Source organism: Electrona antarctica, assembly GCF_951216825.1.
Source record: "Electrona antarctica genome assembly, chromosome: 6".
NCBI classification, from domain to species: Eukaryota; Metazoa; Chordata; class Actinopteri; order Myctophiformes; family Myctophidae; genus Electrona; species Electrona antarctica.
Window position 1 is genome coordinate 45859722 of NC_136811.1, and position 23738 is coordinate 45883459.

At 44.1% G+C, this 23738-nt stretch overlaps 1 protein-coding gene across 2 annotated transcripts in view; it reads right to left on the reverse strand.

Annotated features, from left to right (window-relative positions):
* Positions 1 to 17857, reverse strand: part of limd1a (LIM domains containing 1a) — a 45398-nt gene extending 27541 nt beyond the window's left edge. For both annotated transcript variants that reach the window (XM_079504141.1, XM_079504142.1), the window contains exons 1-2: positions 16148 to 17857; positions 15564 to 15981 (exon numbers count right to left, since the gene is read on the reverse strand). In XM_079504141.1, the coding sequence (XP_079360267.1) occupies positions 15564 to 15981; positions 16148 to 17095 (1366 nt within the window). In that variant the 5' untranslated portion in view covers positions 17096 to 17857. The remainder of the gene's footprint in view (positions 1 to 15563; positions 15982 to 16147) is intronic.
* Between the last annotated feature and the right edge of the window lie 5881 nt (positions 17858 to 23738).

The window sequence follows — 23738 nt, forward strand, 5'->3', positions numbered from 1 at the left end:
CTTAAGATGACACAAATCAATTCACCCTCACTCCCAGATTACTACATGCCGAACCTAAACTCCAACCACTGATCGTAGCCTAGACTCGAGCCGACACTGAACCTAGCGATGAACACCCCCCCCCCCTACACACACACACACACACACACACACACACACACACACACACACACACACACACACACACACACACACACACACACACACACACACACACACACACACACACACACACACACACACACACACACACACACACACACACACACACACACACACACACACACACACACACAGGCCACTTATTACTCACACACCCACATGTGTACATGAAAACAGCTCATTACACACTATATAGTTAGGTAAAGTTAGCTTAAGTTGTGGCAAATCTGCAAAGAAAATGCTTACCACTAGCTTTCTTCACAGATGTGTTCATAAAGGTGTCTACAATCACATATCAATTTGTTTCAACCCAACTCCCTTGGGAAACTTTGTGACAGCTGCTGAAAGTTGGGGTACCATTATCAACCAATATAAAGGCAAAAAGCTACTTTAAGTAGCATGTGACATGTCAAACTAGGGGGTTTTCAAGATTCTGAATCCATTGCAAGCATTAGTTTTGCATGATTTGCGTGATTGTAGACACCTTTATGAACACATCTGTGAAGAAAGCTAGTGGCTTTAACTTAAGCTAACTTTACCTAACTGATAGCAGCTGTAGAGTGTAGACTATGCAGCCCAAACGTCCATTACTGGGAAAAGCCACGGTTATAATTAGTTGCACAGCAAAGATAGCAGATCTACTAGCTCACAAGCTGCCACGCGTTGTGAGCTTTTAGATCGGCTATGTTTTTGGTGCGTAGTACCACCCACGTGTTTAAGCATAATAGTCAGACTTGAAGAGATATGCTCAGGAACATAATGTCATGACTCATGATGTCACAGGTAGGTGTTGCATTTTTTAACCCTTTTTCTCCCCAATTTAGTAATTATGCCAATTGATTCCTCCCGCAACACATGATTTGCGTGTGTTGTCACTGCTGCTGTATCTACTGGCTCACCTGCCAGTGAGGAGCCTCCACCGGGAGGACGTAGCGCTATTTAAGACCGATTTATGCTTGGAGTGGCACGTTGTTGACTGGCATGCAACGCAAAGAATGTGATGCCAAAGAATGTATAATCTCTCAAGAACAGATTCCGAGCTGCGCTACTGAATCTGTCGACGGGGGCATTCAGAACGTGTATACATTGTTGTTAGTGGGAATGAAAGCATAGGCGCCCCGCCAGAAGAGGGCTGAGGGCGGACCAAACGGGCTAACATCCTGTTATCCTCATTCTGTTGGGCGGCACCCTAAGAGGCAAATTCAAATCGAAACAAACAGCAGGGGGGCGCCGATTTTTTCCCTTTTTCTTTTGCCGATGGGTTCCCAGATTGAAGAATGTGTGGCGAAGGACCTCCACCCAGGGTGTCGCGTACGCCTGGAAAAAGAATAGGTCAGACACACCTATGTCACGTACTCTGGTTGGTTGGGAAGATGCTTGAGACTACATCTTCCACTTCCTCGTTTACGTTTTGTGTCTGTCTCGTCGGCGAATACTCAAAACTCATAATGTCGAGTACCTCGGTCTGCCACAATTCGACTAAAGCAAGTTGAAAGAATGCATACAATAATGCGACCAAAATGTGGAATGACCTACCGAAACACATCTCAACTCCCAAAACAAACTCAAAACTAACCTAAAAGAAGTCCTGTCCTCAAAATACAAGTGAACATAGTTTAACTCCATCAAGACCTTGATAGTAGAATGCTCTGCCCCCCTGCCCCAACCCTGCCTTTCTCTGTCAATATACCATATGATTCTACTGCGCTTTATTCCAATATGTCTTGTATTTATATTGTATTGTATGTTTTACTGGCTAAGTGCAATGCACTACAATGGAAACAAGCCTCTGGATCATTTTGTGTTATGCTTTGACCATAACCTTGGTCAACACTTGTTGCTCAAAGGATTTTGTTTTGATCTGCTGCTATGACAGATGTGAAGTCAGAGATATAGAGATATACTCAGAGGTACATTACAAAACACTATTATTAGTAGTATTATTATTATTAGCAAGATCAAGGGAAGTGTGGGGACAGCGAGGATGTGATACAGCCGATTAAAACGATACAAAACAAAAGAAACAATGGAATGGAAAAACATCTAAAACAAAACACTTAATTACTGCCAGGAAGCTGGTTAGCATGCTGTAGCACGGACGGGAAATATTGAGCCATTTTTCTTATTTGACTTGGCACTGTCCTATGAATACTGTGATAACATCTTAGGGTTCCTACATACGCACATGCACACACGCACGCGCACGCACCAAACGAATTTACTTAAAGTAACAAAGTAGTCGAAATTCGTTAGTAGTAAGCATTATGCATGGTATGATTAACACGTGTTCAAAATGTGTCGAAATCTTTAAAAAAAAATTGAATTGATTTGGTAAATATTATGTTTCGTAAGAATAATCTAAATCTACAAAGTAACAAATGAAATAATCGTAGTGGAGAAAAAAGTACACTATTTGCCTCTGAGTTGAACAGAAGTATAGTACTGTACGTATCAAAAATATGGAATTCTCAAGTACTTAAATATGGTACTTGAGTATGTACTTACTGTAGTAACTTTACTACCTCTGCAGACACAGACATATACATAAATACACAGCAGCTGCCTGACGCACAGACTGAAAGAGGAATGCAGACGCAAAACAAAGGAGAAAAGTAGGAAACCGGGGATGAAAGATGTATTACACACACATAAAGACTGTGCGAGTCACAACTGTACTTAAACTGGAAAATCACGAGTAGAGGGTTACTTTAACTCCGAGAGTACAAATGGAGCCAAATGTGTTAATGTACACACACTGTACATTAACACATTTGTACAGTACAAGTACAGCATGTAACCATTGGTCACATACATACACTGTTTCCGTCTGTCTGAGGTGTTTAAACAGGCAGAAACGCAGCAGGGCTCAACAAGTTTAGCTTCACATAATTGAACCATTGAATCATCACATTCTCTGGGAGGTTTCAATTTAATTTTTTTATACTATTTTCGTATTTCCAATAATGAGCCGAAAGTCCTGAGTTGACCCGTGAGAGTGTAAAAAACATTTGTGAGATTATGAGGCCCGAACATAAATTATCTCATCCTCTTATACCTCCCCCCCCCCCCCCCCCCCCTCCCGCCCCCCACCCCCCCCCCCCCCCCCCCCTCTTAACCCATTTTGACCTTAGATCAGATTCTAAAAATGTCTTCTACATTCTGACAGTTTTCTGAAAAAGCTATGTTTCTATGTCAGTCGTCCTTCGATTTTTCAAAAATAGCAGACCTACAAGCTCGTAGCGCGCCACTCGGTGGCGTGCTATGAGCTTGTAGATCTGCTATTTTTCAATAGCTAAAGCATAACATGATGATAACACCAAAAGGGGTTCCCGCCCAAAATGGGTTAAAGCAATAGGACACTCTGGTAGGGGGGGTGAAATATCTATAGAAATAGAAATTGATAATCCAAAATAGTGTCCTCGACTCCTCATTGACTTACTTTGCATAGGGAAACAGCTTTTCAAAGCACATACGTACCATGAATGCGAACAATGTGGATAATGTCAATACAAACCCGGTTCAGCACTAATTTTCTTTCAAATAAAAATGTCTACTTCCTTTTACTATTTGAATTAGGAAGAAGATACCTGACTGCATCAGATTAGGCTCTTCAACAGGAAGTTGATTTGCTTTTAACTCTTTTTTGCGGTGGCAGGAAAGTGTAGTTAACCTTTGCCAGCCGATCCAGTGATCTTTCCTCATGTTCACATCCTGTTGACCAGCCTCCAGACCACCATTGTAACCATCGGCTATCATTAGCATTAGCTCATGCCGTTTACCTTTCGCCAGAAACGTTTGTAATGTCGGGAGCGGTGAGAGACAAAATCACAAATGACATCCGAACTTTGAATGGATGGTGATTACCATGGACAGCGCTCGTATTTCCAGAATTATAATGTGTTGAAAATCCTACTTTGAACAGAAGTCTATGGGGCCGTGCAAAGATCCTAGTGCTGGAGGTGACGGAGGCGTTGCTTAGCAACAGGACCAATGTTAAAAGCTGATTTTCGGCCTAGCCACTTCAAGGGGGATACGAATGTTTGTAAATAGCAAATAACATCCCATAGCTGGGGGTATGAATATGTTCGTACTTAGCAAAAACAAGTTAATTAAAAAAGAAACGCCAAAATAATAATAATAATAATAATAATAATAAGCAGAACCGGGTTTTGTATTGATAAGATTAGCAGAAACCCTATCAATTTCAAATCAATTAAATATGCACATAAATGCAAATGGTAGAGAGAGAAGGACCTTTCAGTTTGTCTGTGAAGAATCACTGTGTGAACATGATGGCTGACACATTAAAACTGGAATAATCACTGGCAAGACAAGCTATCAACTACAGCAGGCACATCTGTGTCATTTGGGATTTTAGCTTTACCCATTAAAAAAAACAGATATACAAGCTCATGTACCGTCTGCTATTTTATGAAACATCTTAAAAGTTTGAGAACTAGAAGGCACAAATTTGTAGAATCGGCCTCAGGCCTTAATGGGTTAAGATGGTGGTCTGTGGCCAGCCCAAGTTCATATCATTCAATTTGGGGGTCCTTGACATAAAAGTATTTGAGAACTTAGGTAGAAAAATAGGCAACAAAGTCTTATGCACACCTGATATGTTCTGAGACGGGTACGTAGGCAAGGAAACATGCACAAAGACCTGCACACCGTCTGCACTTGCAATACAAACACTTTATTTAGGCAACGTTTCTTAGGCAAAGACCTTCTTCAGGCATCTGCTGAATAATAGGTAGCCACATAGCTATACACATAGATTAGGTAGAAAAATAAAAATACCTCAGGGGGAGCAAATCAGAGAGACAGAGAGAGCCAGAGAGAGGGGCCCGCCGTCTAACCTCCCCAGCTTAGCCTGGTTCCAGTATGGACACTCCACAATGAGCCCTCTGTATCACTCACATCACGCGTTTGCGGCGCACACACGCACGCACGCACGCACGCACGCACGCACGCACGCACGCACAGTTTAAAGAGGGACTTCTCCCAGGCTCAGTGTAACACAACACACAAGTATGGCTATATTCACCTAATTTAACCATGCCTCCCAGAATGCAACAGCAGAGGATTTAATGCCGCTCAACGCATTTTTGAAATGTCAGGAATGCACACGGCACAAGTTAAAGCAGACGCTAATGTTGTAGTAAAGCTGGAGACTTCACTTTGTTTTGGGTTTTTGAGCGGTGCCTCCACTCCATCACGCAGCTATGCGTGTCCCTATGTATGTATGTATGTACAGTATGTGTCCGAGCACGGACAGCTGCAACACCTAAAGTGGCCAGCAGAGTACAGCACAGCGTACACTACAGTACGAGCCCTGGGCCCCAGGAACCCCCACACGGTAACTCTGTCATTTCTTGACCGTTTCGGACATGGGGCGACTCGACGGAACCGGGCCGCGACCCGGGCCGCGTTCCTGGAGGTCTGGATGTTCCCGGGGACCCCCACACGGTAACTCTGTTATTTCTCAAAGATTATTTTTCAATAGAAATCAAAGTACAGAACAGAGCACAGTACACTACATTGACTACAATACAGTACAGAGCACAGTACAGTAGAGTAGCCATAACAAAAAATGTATAGCTGCACCGCTCAGTTCACACAGGTGTGATTTTTTATACCGGTAGGTTCACTATTTAAGGTTTGTAAAACAAAGACCGCATGTAAAACAAAGACCGCTGTTGCTTTGGATCACACCGGGAGAGACCCACATATCATCCAAACCCCTTTTGGTGTTTTAACTTTAACTAAAAGCATTATGTTATACTTTAGCTATTGAAAAATAGCAGATCTACAAGCTCATAGCGCGCCACTTTGTGGCCACTTTGTGGCGCGCTACGAGCTTGTAGGTCTGCCAATTTTGAAAAATCGTGAAAATGTGGCACAAATCTTTGAATATATATTCTTTCAGAAGACTTTTTTATTTATTTCGACGTCAGGCCTAAATGGGTTAAGTTAAAAAAGCTGTTCTATGGATGCTCTGCATTCATGCTGGTGTCCGCCCATGTCGGGCATATAGTCAGAAATGTATCATTGCATCTCCATATTTGAACGTTTTGTGTTTTTCTCTTTTTTGGTAAATTAAAGCCTATACTTCGTGCCAGCTTGTGGATCAGCTGCTTTTGCTACTTTCAAATCCTGAAAAGTAACAGTTTTGGATATATGAGGTTTCCACCCGACAGAGACATTATGTAATAAAACAAAGGGAAAAAAAGAAAATCCTCAAATGTATGGGAGGAGGAGCCGACTGTTCTACCGGGAGAATAACATTTTGTTCAACTCTGTGTTTATTTTGACAGCTAATTTAGATTTAGTTTAGTCAGTCTTTTGAATGAAAAAATCTTTTGTCACACTTTAGTCATCTGAAAGGTTAGTTTTTATTTCGTTTTTGTCAGTTTTTTTAGTCAACAATATGAACAATGCTTCAACATCAATGGACACTGGTCATCTGAGGGACACATGGGCAGAGCAGCTGGGTTTTTCGATATCAGGTGTGTGTGTGTGTGTGTGTGTGTGTGTGTGTGTGTGTGTGTGTGTGTGTGTGTTTTTTAGACTTAGCATTTGAAACAGACTTATAGCATGTCATGTAGACAGCACAATAACAGTACAGCATAGTATAATATATATGTATAGCTTATATGTATAGTGTCATTATAGATATGTTCTAGTTACGTTCTTAGCCTATGCATGTTTCTTGATAAATGCTGTTTATATATGTGATGTATTCCCATGCTTTTTGTTCTTGCTTAATGTAAATCGCTCTGGATTAAGAGCGTCTGCTAAATGCCTAAATTGTAAATTGTAAAAATTGTGTGTGTGTGTGGAGGGGGGGGGACTCTAGTTCATAATTCAAAGTATTGCAGAGACTCAACTAAACTTAGTAAGATTTGCACGTTAGTCTCTCCCATGTGTGAAAGATGTGGTACCGCTGAGGGATCTCTTATCAAGTAACAGCTAACTTGTAACCATCTTGCCGGGCGATATTTGTTTGCTCAAGGGCCCTTCCCTCACACCAAAGACAGGTGCTTAAGGCAGGCCTGATTGTGACCAGAATATTGATTAAAATGACTAAACTGGAAGTCTCCCTACATCCCCGATGTTTCAAGACGTGGCTCAACCAAGATGCTTTCTATTATTGCAGGAATGGAGCAAGTTCGTCATCGCAGAACAGAATTCACAAAATAACTTCCAGAAAATGTGGAAGCCATTCCTGGCACTGATCAAAATAGATCAACTATTTCCACTATTGGTGGTACGATGAAGTATTATGCTGCAAGGGCTGAAGGGTTTAAACATCTGGCAGTCTCATTCCTGCTTCGTCTGCATGAAAGGTGCTCGCGCGCGCACGCACGCACGCACACGCACACGCACACGCACACACACACGTCAGCCATGTGACACCGGGTACGCCGAGTATACACTGAGTTCTTTTAAATAGCTTGTATTTGTACATTCTTCCTCTCGGTTATTTCCTGGTGTGGAAGTTGGGTTTTCAGGAGGAACGCAGCTGAACTGCCACTGCTTGGCGACAACTAATCTAGCACTGGCCAGCGTCCCATATTCCAAAACGCCACCATTATATGGGCCAAAGGCACTTTTGAAACCGCTTGGTTTTTATTTTGCGCCAACGGCTACCCAGAGAGAGAGAGAGAGAGAGAGAGAGAAACGGGGAGGGGCACAGGTGCCAAATAGGTCCTCCCCATTCCACTTGCTCACCATCTGCAGCTGTCAAAACTAACTGTCTAAAACTAAACTGTCTGTCTGTCTGTCCTTTTCTTCTCAAATCCTTCCCTCTCCTTTTGTCTCCTGTCCAGCATTTCATTTATTCTCCTCTCCGCCTTTGCACTCCTCACTTATTACCTCCCTTTTCCTCTCCTTTGGACTCTTCATCTCTCCTCTCCTCTCACCTCCTTTCCTCTTCATCTCTCCTGTCAACTCTGCTTTCATTTATTCTCCTCTCCTGCTTTCCACTCCTCTCTTCTTCTCTCCTCTCCTTTGGACTCTCCTCTCCCCAGCCCTCCCAGTGGATTCATGGTCTAGACTCTAATGAAAAGGATACAACCCTCTCCTCATCACCCATCTGTTCTCCACAGAGTTCCATCGTTATTTCTGCCGTGCTTTTTACCCAATCTGACTAGAAGCGCTTTTGACGACAGAGCAACGAAAGAGAAATGCTCTCCTTAAAACCCATGAATGACTCCCATCTGTAGCCATTATCAACCACATGAAATGGGGACTCTTCCAAAACTGACAAAGCTGTCGGGAAACATCTGCTGAGCGTGCGTGCGCGCGCGCGCGTGCGTGCGTGCGTGCGTGCATTTGTGTGTAGAGCATGTGAAAATGTGTCACTGAAATGTATTGAAAAGAGCCATCATTTCACTGATAATTATTCTCATTTACCCATGGAGCGCACGTGTGTGTGCACTGTGCACAGCAACACCACAACAACACAGCCAACTGACTAAAACCACCACAGACAAAACAATCTCTCTCACACACACACACTTCTCCAGCACTTATTGCAGTGTTTGGATGGAGGGATTACTTGATCCCATCTGGCTGAGGAGTAGAAAGCTTCATCCTAACTCTTCCCAGGGTTTTCTGGCTCCCGCTCTGGCAGCCTTTTATGAGCCAGGAGCTGTGTGTGTGTGTGTGTGTGTGTGTGTGTGTGTGTGTGTGTGTGTGTGAGTGTGTGAGAGCTTGTGAGAGCAAAATGTCCCCACAAGCATAGTAGAATTAGAGAAAAAGTCATTGTAAGGATGACTTTCCTGGTCCTCACAAGATAAATGGTAGTTGTATGGTTAAAAGAAAGATTCAGGTTGGAGTTAGGGTTGGATGAGATATTTAGAGGTTGGGGTTAGGGTTGGAGTAACGCCTGATGTATCTATCGATGGAGCCATGTGCAGAAAGTAGGCAATCTACAAGCTCATAACAGGTTGCAGATGTGGTGTGATGTGAGCTTGTAGATCAACTATTTGTGGTGTTTGACACCGTCGTACTGCGGATCATAATTTAGACATTAGTTGTGTGCCGGTGTCACGCACCTGAAATGGCAGATCTACAAGCACACAAGCCTATATTGATCGTCTATTTCCGGCTATCCTCACAAGTATAGTAAGACAAACTTGTGTTTCCGTGCGTGCATACGTGCTTGTGTGCGTGCTTGCATGCATACGTGTGTGTGTGTGTGTGTGTGTGAGAGAGAGAGAGAGAGAGAGAGAGAGAGAGAGAGAGAGAGAGATGCACACAACCATGCAACCATCCAGTCATAAATTTCCAATCTACTCTAGCTCTCACAGCCAAGGACAAAAGAACCAACGGCCTCCAAGAAAACCTTCTCTAAAACGTCTCTCGTTTGTCTAGTCATCCATTCAGCCGCGCCGCGGGAACCTCTCAGCTCATCGGAATCCCCCCCGACCCGTATTTATAATCACCCCCACCCCCCCAAACCTCCTTCGCCTCCATTTCTTAAATTCTTCTCTCTCCGTTCTCCAGACATTCCTCGCTGCTCCCCTGGTACAGACAGATTTTTTGGCAGCAGACTCATTTTCCCAGAACCTCCAGTTGCCAATCAGGGCAGGGAGCACGACAGACGGGATACAGCCCTATACTTCATATGGTCGCTGTCGAGCAGAACCTCTTATCTTCACATTTTAACTTTGTGATTTTTTTCGTAAATTAAACCACTAATCTTCCTACAGCGTCACGTCTAAAGTAGCAGATCCGGAACACAAGCTTAAAGTGCAAGACCACTTTTTTAGGTTTGGGTTGTGTAGTTACCTTGCCATGATGTAACTCCAAATGTGGACAAGAAATTAAAAATAATTGCTCCAGTGATTAGAAATTGATAATTTAAAATATGCTCCTCATTGACTTACATTGTATGATGAAACAGCTCTCAAAGTCACTCTTTTAGTAGCCTCGGAAACCCAGACGTTTACTCTTTTAGTAGCCTATGTAAACAAGCACAAAGTTGCCTTACAGCAACAGTATAGAGCGTCGCAGTCCCGCCCCCTTTCATGACGACGCCAGGCCCAGGAAATGATTCCCAATGCATTTTCCCCATAGACATTTCAAAAATAATTTATTTAAAGACGGTTACGCCACGGACAAAGCCAACTCGAGTCGTGACAAACACAATATTTTGGACCAAACAAATTATTACAAAGAAGAAAAACAACAAAAAGTGTTGTAACCTGCCGTTTTTTCTTCTAATTATTTGTTCGGCCTAAAAAAATGTTGTTTGTTGTCATGATTTGTCACGACAAGAGTTGGCTTTGTCCGCGGCGTAAACGTCTTTAAATAAATACTTTCTGAAATGTCTATGAGGAAAATGAACGGAGAATCATTTCCTGGGCCCTGGTACGCTCTATACTGTAGCCTACTGCAGCGGTCTTCAACAGGGGGTCCGGGACCATTAGGCATAGGGGTCCTCATTAACCACATGACCACTAGAATCCCTATTCTGTGGGGAACATCCGCACAAGGCTATTGAGCCATTTTGTCAAACAGTTTTGGTGTAGACTCTACACTGTACTGTAGAGGGAAAAAAGAGAAGACCTATTACAGAGTCAACGGTCACATTTACTAAGTATTGACCCTGATGCCTTAAAGCACAAAACCCCACAGTTTCACAGGAGTGCGCCACACTCGTCTCTCCGTCAAATTCCCTATACCTGCCGCTCGCCTCTCATTGAAAAAGAATGACAAAATGCACTTCCTGTCTGAAAAGCCCTTAACCCATTAAGACTGATTTAAAAAAGAATCCTAACGATTTTCTAGGAAAAAAAAGAAAGAAAAAAAGATAGTTTCTCAAACAGCCCCATTTCAAAATATTTGTTCCATGGAGTACCAGAAGCAAAGATTTGAGTTTAAAATGTTAGTTTTAAAAACATGTACCGGTATATAATTCCAAGATTTGGACAAATGTTCTAAAAGCGTGGCAATGAGCTTGTATAACTCCTGTGTTTTGAATAAAATGATGCTTTCCCGGATTTAATGGGTTTACAACAAACACTGAACATTCTACTGTGTATCTGAAATGCTGTTAAACTGCACTAGATGCAGTCCTGTAAAACACTATTAGTCAAGCTGAAAAAGCACTCGGAATAATGAACAATTTGTTTAGCCATTTATTTTATTTTCCTTTTTTTTTTGTTTCCCGAGTAGCTCCAGGGTCTCTTGGGACAGTGTTGTATTGTGCTCAAGACTTGGAACACATCCCAGTAGATCTGTACATAATCTGATAAGGATTCATAATCCCTGTTAAATTGTGTAAGCATATACATGTGTGTGTGAGTGACACCACGTGCCCTTCCGTCAGGATACTGCGGGCTCAAGGACACAGGATGTCGATGTTCAACAAGTAGAATCTGCTGCTTGCTAGATTGTGTTTTCTATCTCTTCATCGTCCTATCCCGTCTACTTCTGTATCAGTTATGAGTCAATTCCATCATTGGAATATCTTCCAATGATTACTGTGGTTTGTGCAAAGGTATATTATCGACGTCGGCCAGAAACCTTGTGGAATGTTTTCAATACTCAAAATCTTGAACGACTTGTTAAATATTTGGAATGATCTTGAGAGTTTTTAACACAAAGCTAATGGGCCTGGGGGTCCCTGGCACCAAGTGCTTTCATATGGTGGGTCCGCAACTAAATACAAATAATTGTGGGGATTCTTGACATGAAGATGAGAATAAATGGTTAAAATCATTATTCTCTACACTGCATTGGTGAGAGGTGTACAGTACAGTATGTCTTCCCCGGTGATATACAACCCATTGTTTGATAACGCTTGCCTCCGCCAACACACTATCAGTGTGTCACACGCCAAGGGAAGGAGAAACGTGTACACACGCCACGCTAAGCCAAAATGCTGCCTCTGTCCATCAAGCAGGCTATTTTCTGGCATGAAAGCATGAGTCAGAGGATGAGCCATGCTCTTGTGGGAAACTCCACAAAAGAACAGTGTGTGTGTGTGTGTGTGTGTGTGTGTGTGTGTGTGTGTGTGTGTGTGTGTGTGTGTGTGTGTGTGTGTGTGTGTGTGTGTGTGTGTGTCATATACTGCATTGAAAAACACTCATTACAAGTGCACATTGTGCATAATCTCCCACTCATGTGTGTCGGACGCCTGTTGTTCACGAATACATTTCCTTAAAACAAATTGATATATCAAATAATTCCCTTGTGCTTTTTCTTCACACAACACACAATCGATGTATCAAGCCCAAGTAATTAACTCATTTACTGCAAAGGAGGACTTTTGACAACTTTTTTTGTTCTGATGATAGTGCTGTCAAACAAGTCTATGAAGCCATCTATGAAATCTATGAAAAGGTTTAATATGCAACACCATTTTACACGATATGTAGTAGGGGGTCCCCGTGTCATCTCTCTCAGCTAAGGTGTCCTTGCCTTGAAAAACATTGAAGACCAATCAATTATAAGTGACACAGAGCAGACACACTAGCTGAACGTTCATTGAACAACATCCTTGAGTTACGATCATGACATTCCAGCAGGACATTCCTTCAATGAGGAGGAGGAGGAGGAGGATGCTACACCCAGTGCACAACATCCCTCCTCTCACGCTCTCTTTCTTATATACATTCTCTCATCCAAGGCCATGGATGGAAGGTCAGCCATGGTCCTTGGTCCACAACATGCCAGGCCCACGCATGATGCGCACGCTCCACCAGCTATAGCTACACAGCTAAACAGTGCTTCTCAAACCCTGTCAAGGACTCCCTTAAAAAGGACCCTAATCTGAACCCCCTTTTTTCGATATATTTTTGGGGGCTTTTTTGCCTTTATTGACAAATGTACCGTAGGTAGACAAGAAACAGGGAGAGAGATGGGGGGAAGACACACAGCAAAGTTTGTCGGGATCTATTCAGGACTCAAACCCGCGGCACACTGTCATGCTGGATTACCAGCCAAGACGCCTGCTGGACAGCTAAGCCAGCCCAGGCCATTTAACCCCTTTTTAACCCGACTTTAAGCTAGTTTGACCATCAAACTGTTCCTCATTTCACTGCCGACCACTTGACCCCACAAGGACCCCCTGTGGTTCCCAGTAACCCCACTTTGAGAATGGTGAAGTAAACAATGAAGTCCTGGGTTATCAGAGCTTGTCTGTAGCAGAGTTAGTCATGGACAGATTGGGCTACACAGACAACACAGAGTCAGCTGGTACACACAGTCCAGATGGCCTGAACAGAGCTGATGCAGGTGTTAACATGAGGTAGTCAGCCTCGGCTGGCCTGGGACACTGATGGGGCCCACTATATAAACGTCTTTACGGGCCCCCTAAGGCCCTACCTTATCTAACATTCTGTCTTTTATCTGGTAAATAAAATGGTAAGTATAACATCTTTCACCAAAGTGCTTTACTTTTTTTTTATCATTACCGGTACCGATTATTATTATTTTATTATTAGGTGCTTGATAAGTACATTTTTACATCAAAGTGCTTTACGAATGTGCATTACATTGACCTGTGTACTTAATTAAGTGTCTTTACCCATTGCTATTGACATATATACTCGTCATATAAATGAATTATTACTTTGTGCGCTCATTACGAGTAGGCTCGTCTTAAGGCGTTTGATATCGCTATAAGAAAGCCCTGCTGTGTTTAATCTTTGGAATCGCTCCGGTTTCTACGGACACTTGGTAAAGCCTTGCCATCACTGCTTCTGTTTCTCCATAGCCAATAGCTTCTGAATTAGCCGCAGCCTTTGCACACTCTTTTCTCTGAAACTATGGCGCTGTCCGTGGTTTTGAACATAACGCCGATGTTCGGAGGTCATTTGTGATTATCCGGTGATCGCGATTGGAACATTGGCGTTTTCATCTCATCTAAGATGGAACCCAAAACCGGACACGGGTTATAGTGGAATTGATTCTCATCATGTGGCACCCAGAGTAATCTAGTAAGAGAGTAATGACACTCCCGTAGACTCTCATTGTAACAATGGAATGCGGAAGTGCTCATTCTATCTCAATGGAATAGTTCCAGCCATAGGAGCAATGTTTGGAACTATCGCCCATAGGTACCCGCTTTGCGGTGAGATCAAAGCGTGTCACCACTCTCTTACTAGATTACTCTGGTGGCACCCAAGCACCACCACTTCCGTCCACCAGGTGGCACTCAATGTGACCTGAGGCCCATTCTAAAAATATCTTATAAAAGTTTTCTGGAGAAAAAAAAACAAAAACAAAAACAAACTTTTTCATGTGAAGGACTCCCAACATGATATGGATTTAAACGTGGTCCCATAAAGATTTAAGATTTTTCACAAATAGCAGTACAAGTTCATAGCACGGCACAAGTGTCACAAGTGTCAAACCGGGTGGGAACCTTCTGACGATACCAAGACGGACGCTCTAGTGAATACAATCAGCATTTACATGTGTTACTGCTGCTGACATGGACTGTTTCAACGGCAAGATGGGGAAAATAGAGAGGAAACGGCTGCTGGAGAAGCAGAAGTGTAGTTCTATGAACAGAACACACATTTTCCAAAACACTTAAATAGTTAAACTAAACTAAAAGCCTGCAAATCATAAAGCCTCCCTTGTATGGCTTCATCCATCCAACAGGTGGTATCATCATTCTTATTGTGTGCACATGTGAGCACACATGCATGGCATGCACCCATAATAAAGGATAACGATGTGGAATGTGCAAGCGCAGGTCTGTGGTGGTGAATGTGATGTCATTTGGAAAGCAGCGAGTGGCAGCGCCAGCCAAGTGAACACGCGCAGTTTTCTTTTTCTTTCTTTCTTTCAAACAGTCAAATCCTTAGTGTTCATTTGTAACCGAGTGTGTACGAGTTAAATTAAGAGAGAGAGACGTGAAGTTACAAAAGAGTCCATCCCTGAGAGAAAAAGAACAACAACAAAAAGGCCAGGGTGGATCAATATCCAGTTACGTGTAGTTATTGACACGCCTGCAGCCCTATGTTCTCCCAGGCTGGCCTCAGTGTCTACTGTTAAACTGAACACTTATTACATTCACACACAACGCAGAGAGAGAGAGAGAGAGAGAGAGAGAGAGAGAGAGAGAGAGAGAGACAGAGAGAGCAGACAGATACATATGTTGGCACACATCCACAGCAGACAGTGCCATATCATCTGGCTACAGAACCTTGTGACACACATGGTGTGTGTGACTGTGTGTATATATATGTGTGTACAGTATATGCGAGTGTATGTGACAGAGGTAAGGCACATAGGGGATATAGGGACTGTGTGTGTGTGTGTGTGTGTGTGTGTGTATTTGTATTTCTATACTTGTGGGAGCCAAATGTCCCCACAAGTATAGTAGATAAATAGATAAATAGGGTATTTTGAGGGCCTGTCCAAAACATTCTTACCAAAGTAGTCGGCCCTGGGCTGAGCGTCCATCTCCTTCTCCAGGCGGTCCGTGATGGCCTCCAACTTGATCTCGGCGGCAGAAGGCCCCTGCTCGGGCTGCTGCACGTGGACAGTCTGGCAGGGCAGTTTGACAGGCCTGGAGGCGGAGGGACCGGAGCCCTCAGGCTCGGCTCGGCCCTGGCCCGGACCCTGGCCGATGACCGGTTGAATGACATATCCGTGGGCCAAGGCTGTGGCCGGGACCTGGGATTTAGGGGCCGTGGAGGTGGAAAGCACAGGAGATGATGATGATGATGATGGCACTGCTGCTGCTGCGTGAGCCAGGGAGACGGTGGAGGTCTGCGCCAGGCCGTTCTGGTTGGTGGAGGAGGGTCGGGACGAGTGCGTGGCTGGGGATGGCGTTGTTGCCGACATGGGCTGGAGTGGAAGGTAGGGTTATTATAGTTCAACTAAAACTTAACCAAATAACGAAAACTGTAATTGGAAGAACATTTTCTTTAACTGATAAAAGAATCAAACCTAACTAAAATATGTTTTGTCATTCAATATTTCATACAAATGTCACTTGTCAAAGAATAATAACCTTGGTGGAAGGCTGGTGATGGTGGAGGTCAGTGAAGACACTCGAAGGCATGCCGGAGACGAGGTCGGCCTTCCCCGCCGGGCCAGACGACTCTCCTCCTCCCCCCCAGACCCTGGCCAGAGAGCCGGCCACCGATGAGGGAGGACTCATCCTCACCGGCGGGGTGGCGGCCCGGCTCTGGCTCTGGCTGGAGCTTGGAGACGGGAGACTGCTGCTGGATGATGAGGGAGATGGAGACAGCCGCTGGGGCTGCTGCTGATGAGAGGGGCTGCTGCTCCCAGACCCAGGAGATGAGGCTATTCCAGGAGATGACGCCGGTGAGGGCTGACTTCCTCTGGAAGGGGCCCAGGCTGCACCAGGCAGGCTGAGACTAGGGTGACTGGGCGCACTGTGGTGGGGCGCGCTTCCTGGGGTGGGGGGAGTCGGACTCGGGGTCTGCTGTGGCGGCTGCTGGTAAGAATGTGGCTCAAAGCGCTCCTTATTATCGTAATTGTTTCCGTAGCCATGTGCCCTGCTGGCTGGCAGCTCCGTCTGGACGCCCGGGTGTTGTTTCTGGGCGTCATAGGCCGAGTACTGACCCCCACCACCGCCGCCCATCGCGGTGCCACTGACCGGGCCGGAGAGGATCGGGGGTTTGGCTGCCGTCTCACCCGCCTGTCTGTAGCTGTTGATGGGCGGCCGGTCTTTAGTGTAGTACCCGCTGCTGCTGCTGCTGTTGTGGCCGCCGTTCATTCTCAAAGCCAAGGTGTTCTTGGCCATTTCTTCCTGTTGCTTCTGCATGTGGATTTTGGTCATTTTCGAGGCGAACACTTTGCGGGTCTCCTCGAAGTCAGGGTTGTTCCCCGCGTCTCTCTTCATGCGGAACAAGCCGTCTCTGGACGCCTCGTACATGTTCAGGTCTTCAATGAACTTACTCGCCTCGAGACCCAAATCCTCGTATTTATCCATCTTGGAAGAAAAGGTATATCCTGCCGGTTGCTCGAGTTAGTCAATAATAATCACAAAGCAATGTTTTGGTATTAAAACATAAAAAATAAATAGAATTTTTAAAAGTCACACAACTGAAGTTCTAGTTCCCAGGCAGCACTCAGTCCGTCACGGCCGGGGTTTTATTTATTTTCTGACGTGGTAGAATCCACGGTCCAAGTTGAAGTGCGACTGTCTGTCTGCTGTGCCAGCCCAGTACCTCCGTCTCTACAACGTTCACGTCCTTTTGAAACCTGGACAAAAGAAAAGAAAAGTAAAGCCTCCTCCTCTCCTCGGTGTGTTTACGTCCGCTCAGCTCAGCAGGACAGGACGCCTTGTGTTCGGTTTGTAAAAAAGGCTGCTTCCGAATTCAGATCCGATAGCCTGCCTGCACGACCCCCGAACTCTCACTGAACCCCCTTAACTTTTACTATTTACTTCACAGATCCCACTTGAGTTTCTTCTTATAGCGCTGAGTTCGGAGGAGAGAGAACCTTCATTCAAAACTTTTTTTCCCCCTTCTCACTTTGTAACTCTCTGTAAGCGCAGTGAGTGAGCGTCTGTGTCATCTCCCGCAGGTCACTGAAATCCACTGGCGAGATGATCATTCACAGCTGAATAAATAGTGATCCGAACTATGGAAGCCGGAGTGTGGACTGTGGATCAGAGTCGTGTGTGTGAAAGAGAGAGGAGAGGACGAACCCAACGTGGCCAGTGGACCGTGCAATGCAGTGCGCACCATGGTTGTTGCTGTGTGTGTGTGTGCGTGTGTGTGTGTGTGTGTGTGTTTAAAGGCACAGCGCTCCAAATCTGCACTGTAAAAATCCTCAACTCTCACGACAACATTCAACATAAACTAAGCTGTTATAGTTTTTAAGTTCCAGACAGTCAGAGCTGTATCAGTTCCAAATCTGAGTTTTCAAACTCAAGACATTACATTTCTGAAGCTATAGTTTATTTGTCTCTCTTTCTTTCTTTCTTTCTTTCTTTCATTATTATTATTTTTATTATTATTATTATTATTTATTTTTTTATTTATTTTTTTATTTATTATTTATTTTTTTTTGGGGGGGGGGGGGGTGTTAAGATTAGACTTTATGATTCGAATCAGGCTCTAGTAAAGCAATGGTAATTTATTAACCTAAAACAAAGTCAGGCAGGCCACACATACCAGGCAGGTAAAGTATTCATGGTTCAGTGATCAACGTGCCATCATTAGACCAGTGGTTGTCAAACATTTCCATGTCAAAGACGGCCACAATTATATTGTATTTTGCCCCAGACCCCCATTTGAAAAGAGTGGCCCCCAGAAGAGAAGATTTGTCAACATTATTTTGTCAATTATTATTCAAATTAGCTGATCTGCAATCAATGGCTTAAGAAGTGTTGAAACTTCATTTATCATGGGGACCCCCTGGAACCCCACCAAGGAGTCAAGGACCCCTGCTGTCCCCACTTTGAGAACCTCTGCATTAGACTACAAACAAGAATGATTCAGTTATAATTGCCAGCTGCAGCAAGCTCTCGTTTATGAACAGCTATAATAATTTGTGTGTTGCAGCCTCTGCCTCAGCTCACAGCTTCACGTTGCGGCGTTCAGAGTACGGGTTTTATGCCGTTCAGACTATGGGTTTTATGGGTACATCTCCCATTATTGGCTTAGACTAGGCAACCTATGGCAGCCAATGATGAAAACGTTTCTACTGTGGTCGCTAGAGGTAGGTGAACATGTTGTCCAGCCGCTTTTCAAGCAGCTGGCAAAAAAGAAAATAAACGGGTGACATTGCTTAAACATGTTGTTATCAAGGGAGATGGGCTGAAGGAGGGGAGGGGGCATATTTACACTAGCCAACCCCCACCCGCACCCCCGTTTCGGGTGAGTGATGTCACACATTCCTCTCTCTCTCTCTATGTCCCTCTCTCTCGATGTCCATGGAAAACAAACAGGCTTTATAGGAACCGGTGGTCCCCTCTGAGACCCTCCTTTCCATTGTATCCTATCCTGGTCGGAAGGTTAGGGGGGGGGGGGTTACACTTTTGGTCTGTACATAGTGCAGGAGGAGGGTTAAGTTAGGTGGACTCTGGAAAAAGACCCCCGCCCCCCAATCTGGGCAAAGGCACAAGTGACAGATTCACTCATTTGTATAGCCTTGATGGGGGAATTTGGTGCAATTACGGTCTTTAGCGCCTTTATTCAAAGTGCTTTACAATGTGCAGTGTTCACCCATTCACACACACGGTTGGCAGAGAAAACCATGCAAGGCTACTAAAACAAAGTTTAAGTGGCTGCTCTACCTCCTGAACCATTGCTGCTTCAGGCCCTTTGCTTGTAGCCTGCGTCTGGCTTTAGCCAGGCTACTTTAGCCAGGCTACTTTGCTTGCTCCTCACACTAGGTCTGTAACTCTTGAGAGTGTACAAATGGTTCCATTTGCTTCCATTTGTACACCCTCAAGAGTTACCCCTGCAGATTTTATAGTGTGTAGGTTGGGGTCCCAGAGATGAAAAAACAAACCCCAGTGTGAAATGAGGGGCGCTTTTTTCATCATACATCATCTCATTCTCATCTTCAATTTTCTGCTCTCACTTTTATCTTCAATATGTATATTTGCTCAGCCAATCAAATCATCGCTATGGGGTGATCAGCCAATTACAAGCCAATGTTTGTGTTCACACAAACCCGGAAAGCTGGCCATAGGAGGGGACATACAATGTTTTCATCCGACACCAACAATGCACAACAGTGGCAGTGGTGTGAGGAAGCATGGAGCCAGTGTAAGAAGCACCCCGGGCCCCCAGGCTGTGTGATGGGGTTGTAATTGCAACCGACTGTTTATAAGGCACAACCATCTGTACATTGAGGAAGCTGCCGCCACAACACAGCCCGTCCTCCCAGTGTGAGGCCCAAGCCGCCCAACCTTGTTTACGACATTCTCACGCATAGACCCTAATCCGCCATCATCAGACATACACTGGATATATATCCTCAGTGTGTTCATTTAACTCTAGAGAATGGTACAACATGTAACCGGTCCATTCGTTCATACTGTACGTCCGTTTGTACATTATCAGAGTTACAAATGGATTTTAACCACTCTAGACTTGGTAAACTGGACCTGCAGTGGACTCAGGTGCTTCTTCCCCCAAAATAGCCAGTGGTGGAAAGTACATTTAAGTACTTTAAACTTAAGTACTGTAAGTTAAATTTGTGGTTTACTTGAGTATTTAACATTTTCAGTACTTTTACATTACATCTCAGATCCAAATATTGTACTTTTACTCCACTACATTTATTTGAAACTAGTTACTTTGTAGATTGTGATTACTGTGACAAAACATAGCCCTATATACATTTCGGCCATTTAAAAATAGCCGATCTACGAATTTGTAGATCTGCTATTTTCAAAAATGTATTACATTTGAGAACTTTAAATGGGACATCACTGTCTTTATTAAGAGGCTCTTCTTCACCTCCGGTATCCCGTCATGTAATCCCATGTGACATTAGTTTGATCATCAGAAGTTCTCAAAGCATTTTTCTTAAAAGGGAGAAACGGCGGCTACACCTAGATGTGGCACCCTATCCTCCGGGCTGTAACGTACAGGCCTGCTTTCAACCATATGAAATTCCACCTGACAGATCCAGAAATGTATTACATTTGAGATTCTGCACTGTGAGTTTTACTTTTGGTACTTTCAGTACATTTCTAAGCCAATACTTTTGTACTTTTACTCAAGTAAATGTTGAATTCCGGACTTTATTGCGGTATTGATACTTTTATTGCAATAAAAGTAGCAATGAACTTGTCTTGCACATCTGTTGTTTTTGGCTGATGTTACCTCCAGAATATTGAAGCTGGAGTTCAAGTGGCTACATTTCTGGACGGGATACCAGTTTTATCCAATCAGGAGAGAGACCTCATACAGAATAGCCAACAGGATAAACATGTGAAACCAGAAGTGATGGAACAAAAACATAAAATAGCAGACAAAATTGGAACTGGAACATTATCAAATTGAAGCTTTCTCCCGATTGGATAAAATTGGCATCTCAAACGGAAAATGTATTTTCTGTTTAGTACGTAGCTCACTGAAGACTGAGCTGGAGAGATGGGGAGACCCATGAAAATGAACAAAGTATAGCAATATTTGATTATCGGACAATAGAGCTTTAACATTTTTATAAAAAAAATATATATATACACCGGTATATACAAAAAAGATTTTAGCCTAGTCTGTTACTCAGCCCCACAGTTCAGACGGTGGAAAACGTGAGGTCACTCTGGATTTTACTGCTAATGCTAATGAGCACACAGGAACATGTCAACGCTCATTTTCTTTGGCTAAGTGTGCTGTTAACACCTCATTAAATACCAGGGTAAACACGTTAGCATGGTAACGTGTAATGACATAGGAGAGGATACGCTGTTATTTACCAAAAATAAAACAAGTATTCAAACTCGTTTGAGCTACTGTACACACAATATGGCAGCTGGATGAGTTGAGTTATGGTTATTAATTTGGTATGGGCAACACAGTGGCTTTAGATTTGTTTATACAAAGACAACTAGGTGCACTGTTTTAGTGTTTGTATAGCGAAACGCTCATTTACAATACCTATCCAATGCTGTCATTGCCCAATTAATAAATAGCTCGGAATCCCCCAGGGGTCTACACCACCTCGAAACATCAAACATGTCATAACGTGAGTGGTTAAAGTTGCCCTCTATGGCTGAGACCACGGAACCCAGTTTTGGGCACTGGACTGGCTGGGCCCCATCTGTTGTGACACGCCGTTACACAGCATCATCATTTACGTCAACCACTTGGTTGAGAAGGTGTTGTAGTTATTCCCAGCACGCACCAGAGCCTTTGTTTATCAGGACAACAGAATACCTTCACAAAGCCATGCAAACCCTGGAGCATCCAGCCTGGGTGACTGTCGCTAAGGAGAGGTAAACATCTAAATCCACGTATGTGCAGAGATGACTAAATAAAACCCCCGTCCATACAATGAGCTCACAAAATACTGTACTCCAGTATAGCCACAGATGATCCAATTACTGCTCCTGACGTCACGTCACTAACATTTACAATGGGTTCCGCTGTAATAAGCTTGTGAAACAGGGTGACTCTGTGTGTGTGTCTCTTTGACCTAACCCATTGAAACCGGGAAAGCATCTGTCATTTTCAATTTTTCGTGTTGGCTATTCCAAAATAGCAGATAAACAAGCTCACTGCACGTCACTTGTAGATCTGTTGACACACACACACACACACACACACACACACACACACACACACACACACACACACACACACACACACACACACACACACACACACACACACACACACACACACACACACACACACACACACACACACACACACACACACACACACACACACACACACACACACACACACACACACACACTACATTCACTTTTATGCCCGTGTACAATACAGCAAATATTCATTGGGGCCAAGATGGCAAATCCTATTCAGGGCCTACTAGTACTATACGTTTCCATGTGTGTAGGACTAGTAACAGCACTACGCTGAGTCACAGCTATACTTCTGTCTATTCAGTGATCCCCTGGTAGCCATGGCAACTGAACTGCCGGCCCTGACAGATGTCTCAAATGACTCTAGGGCCCATCAGTGGTCAAATTCGCGTATTAGTCACAGGAAACGTGAAATCACAGGAGACCGCTCCAATAACGCTGTCCAAACACACAGTACCTACAAAGCTGCTAGTTTAGAGTTAAAAAAAGAAGAAAAAAAGCCTTGAGGCACGTTCTCATGACACATCTGACTCGACAAGAAAAAGAAGAAAAAAATAAAAAGTGACAGTACTCTGCATTTTGCTGAGATTCAGCTGTTTTCGCTGTCGAGGGCCATCATCGGCGGTGTGTCGTCGTTTGAGGCGGCTCGAGTTCAGACTGGTTGGTTTAAGCCTGCGAGGCATTAAGGAGGACTTGTGGCTTCAGAGGAGAGGCGAGGAAAGCGGAGAACGAAACAAACAAACAAAACGGCAACAATAACACATTGAGGTCAGGTGTTGGGAGGGAGGCTACCGTCCACAATGTCTCCTTTCCCACAAGACTGCCGCGCCTCTGCGGTCCACGGTTAAAGGACCACATCACCCATTTCACCATATAACTGGTCCTCACTAATGCTAGCTATATATATATATATCACACACACACACACACACACACACACACACACACACACACACACACACACACACACACACACACACACACACACACACACACACACACACACACACACACACACACACACACACACACACACACACACACACACATTTCAGGAACAGGGATTAGCTTGGAATTCCCATTGATGATGTGATGGCACTGTAGAAAGGTCTCTGAACCGTCCAAAGCCCACCAATGGGACACAATAAAGTGACCGAAATAATGACTCATAATGAGCTTTAGCGAGGACCAATTATATATGAAGATAAGGTTGGAAAGAGTTGAAGTGCTCCTTCTTTAACCCAGAAAGTCCTGGATGTGCATGTGACCCTTGGACACCCCTCCTCACCCCACCCCCACACAGTCCTGGCTTCTCTTCCTGTTATTCTGTCTCTCC